General features: G+C 62.7%; 1 protein-coding gene across 1 annotated transcript; it reads left to right on the top strand.

Moving 5' to 3' along the window:
- Positions 1 to 219: 219 nt before the first annotated feature.
- Positions 220 to 1,560, top strand: MNEG_16408 (hypothetical protein; the record flags this gene model as incomplete). Its single annotated transcript, XM_014035122.1, has 4 exons — positions 220 to 327; positions 492 to 659; positions 970 to 1,054; positions 1,346 to 1,560. The coding sequence occupies 4 exons, from the start codon at positions 220 to 222 to the stop codon at positions 1,558 to 1,560; spliced, it is 576 nt and encodes a 191-aa protein (XP_013890576.1).
- Positions 1,561 to 1,732: the final 172 nt, after the last annotated feature.

Here is a 1,732-nt window from a genome sequence, read left to right as displayed (position 1 = left end):
ACACTAACACAAATACGCTCACACGCACTCACACACACACGCATCCCATGTGCGCATGTAAGCACCCACGCAAACACCCACATACACTCGCTCACGTGTGCGCCTCCCACACACACACACATACACACACACACACACACACACACACACACTGCAACGCGCAGGGAAGCCCGCAAGGTCCCCACCGGCTACGGCCCCCCCGACGACATGCGTGCCTGCATGCCCACCGCCGGGGCCCTCTCCTTTGACGTGGTCAGCCAGGCCAGGCCGCTGGAGGGCGCGGCGCCGCTGGCGGATGAAGCATTGATGGCTCTGCTGCAGGACAGGGTGAGCAGCCCAGGGGCAGTCACGGAGGAGGAGGCGCAGATCTGGCTGTGCCGATTCATATGTCATGCAACTCTGAGCACAGCGTCACCAGATTGGCAGAACACTGGTCGATCAATGCAAATTCCGGCAACCAAACCCATACCTTGGGAAAAATCGTGTCACAGGTGGGCATCGAATTTGAACCTCCGCCGGAGGACGGCGGCAGCCCGAGCCCGTTGCCTGCATCCGATTTTGCGGCGGCCAACTCCCAGATCCAGGCGCTGCGGCGCGCGGCGCCGGGCCTGGTGGTGTCGAGTGCTCAGGCACGCATGATTGCAGCAGAGTGCTTCCAGGTGGGTAGGGTTGCCGGCGGCGGCTTTGAGAGGCGCTGCCCGTGCAGCCGGCCGCGTGCAGCCGGCCGCGTGCAGCCGGTGGCGTTGGGGAGAGCCATTGAGCGACGGCTGATTCCCTGCAGCACGCCTCCGCTCTGGGCAGGCATGCACAGCGAACAGCAGAGATTTAACCCGCGGCAGCGGCGCCAATCACGGCTCTCGGCCATGCCCTTGTTGAGGCAGAGCAACCTCAGCCCTCTGAGACCTTCCTACGCGCCTCTGTGACCGCTCACTCCCCATGGCCGCCCTGCAACCCTCGCAATCCCCGCAGTTTGGCCCCCACCGCGTGGAGGCGGCGGTGGTGCTGTTCCCTCTGACGGTAGACCGCGGAGACGCCTACTGGACGGTTGCGTATGGTGGGTCCCTTTTTTCACAATCTGTGTGTGTGTGAGCCAATGGTGGTGCGACTGCAGCGGGGGCAGGGTGGCTTTGATTGGGCATGGTTTGGTGGCGGCGCGCTGTCTGTCCCTCCCTGCAGCTTCTTCCCAAGCATGCCAAAGCTCAATGTGGCCCCCACTTCGCCGCCCGAAGCACCAACACCGCAGCGTTGCGAACCTCACGCCTGCTTCGCAAACACCTCAAACGACCCCGACCGACCCACGGCAATGCAACATCGCCGTGCGTGCCATTCACCCCTGCTCCCACAGCCCTCTCAGGGATTGAGCAGTCGCTCCTGGCCTCACGCATCGGCCCCGCGGCGCTGTTCAATCCGAAGCGACCCAGCGGCCACTACCTGCTGGACACGGCCCACCCCGGGCACATGGAAATCGCCCGGAAGCTGGTAGCGGCGGCTGTGGCTTCGGGGGAGCTTCCCAATTTATGGAATCTGCGGCTCAGGGGTGAGTGGTTGGTTGGGTGTTGACCTGGGAATGGGAATCACATCAACCCCATTTTGTGTGTATGCAACTGCCCATGTGCACAGTTGCACTCGCCCGCCCGTTTGGTCATCAAAGTTGCACAATGGCGTTTCCAGTGCAATTTGTTTACCACCACGTATGTGTGTGTGCTCACTGCCGCCTCTTGATGTCACCGCC

This window comes from Monoraphidium neglectum, assembly GCF_000611645.1.
Source record: "Monoraphidium neglectum strain SAG 48.87 unplaced genomic scaffold scaffold06336, whole genome shotgun sequence".
NCBI classification, from domain to species: Eukaryota; Viridiplantae; Chlorophyta; class Chlorophyceae; order Sphaeropleales; family Selenastraceae; genus Monoraphidium; species Monoraphidium neglectum.
Note: the sequence above shows the minus strand (reverse complement) of the source record. Positions and strands in the feature narration are given on the sequence as shown.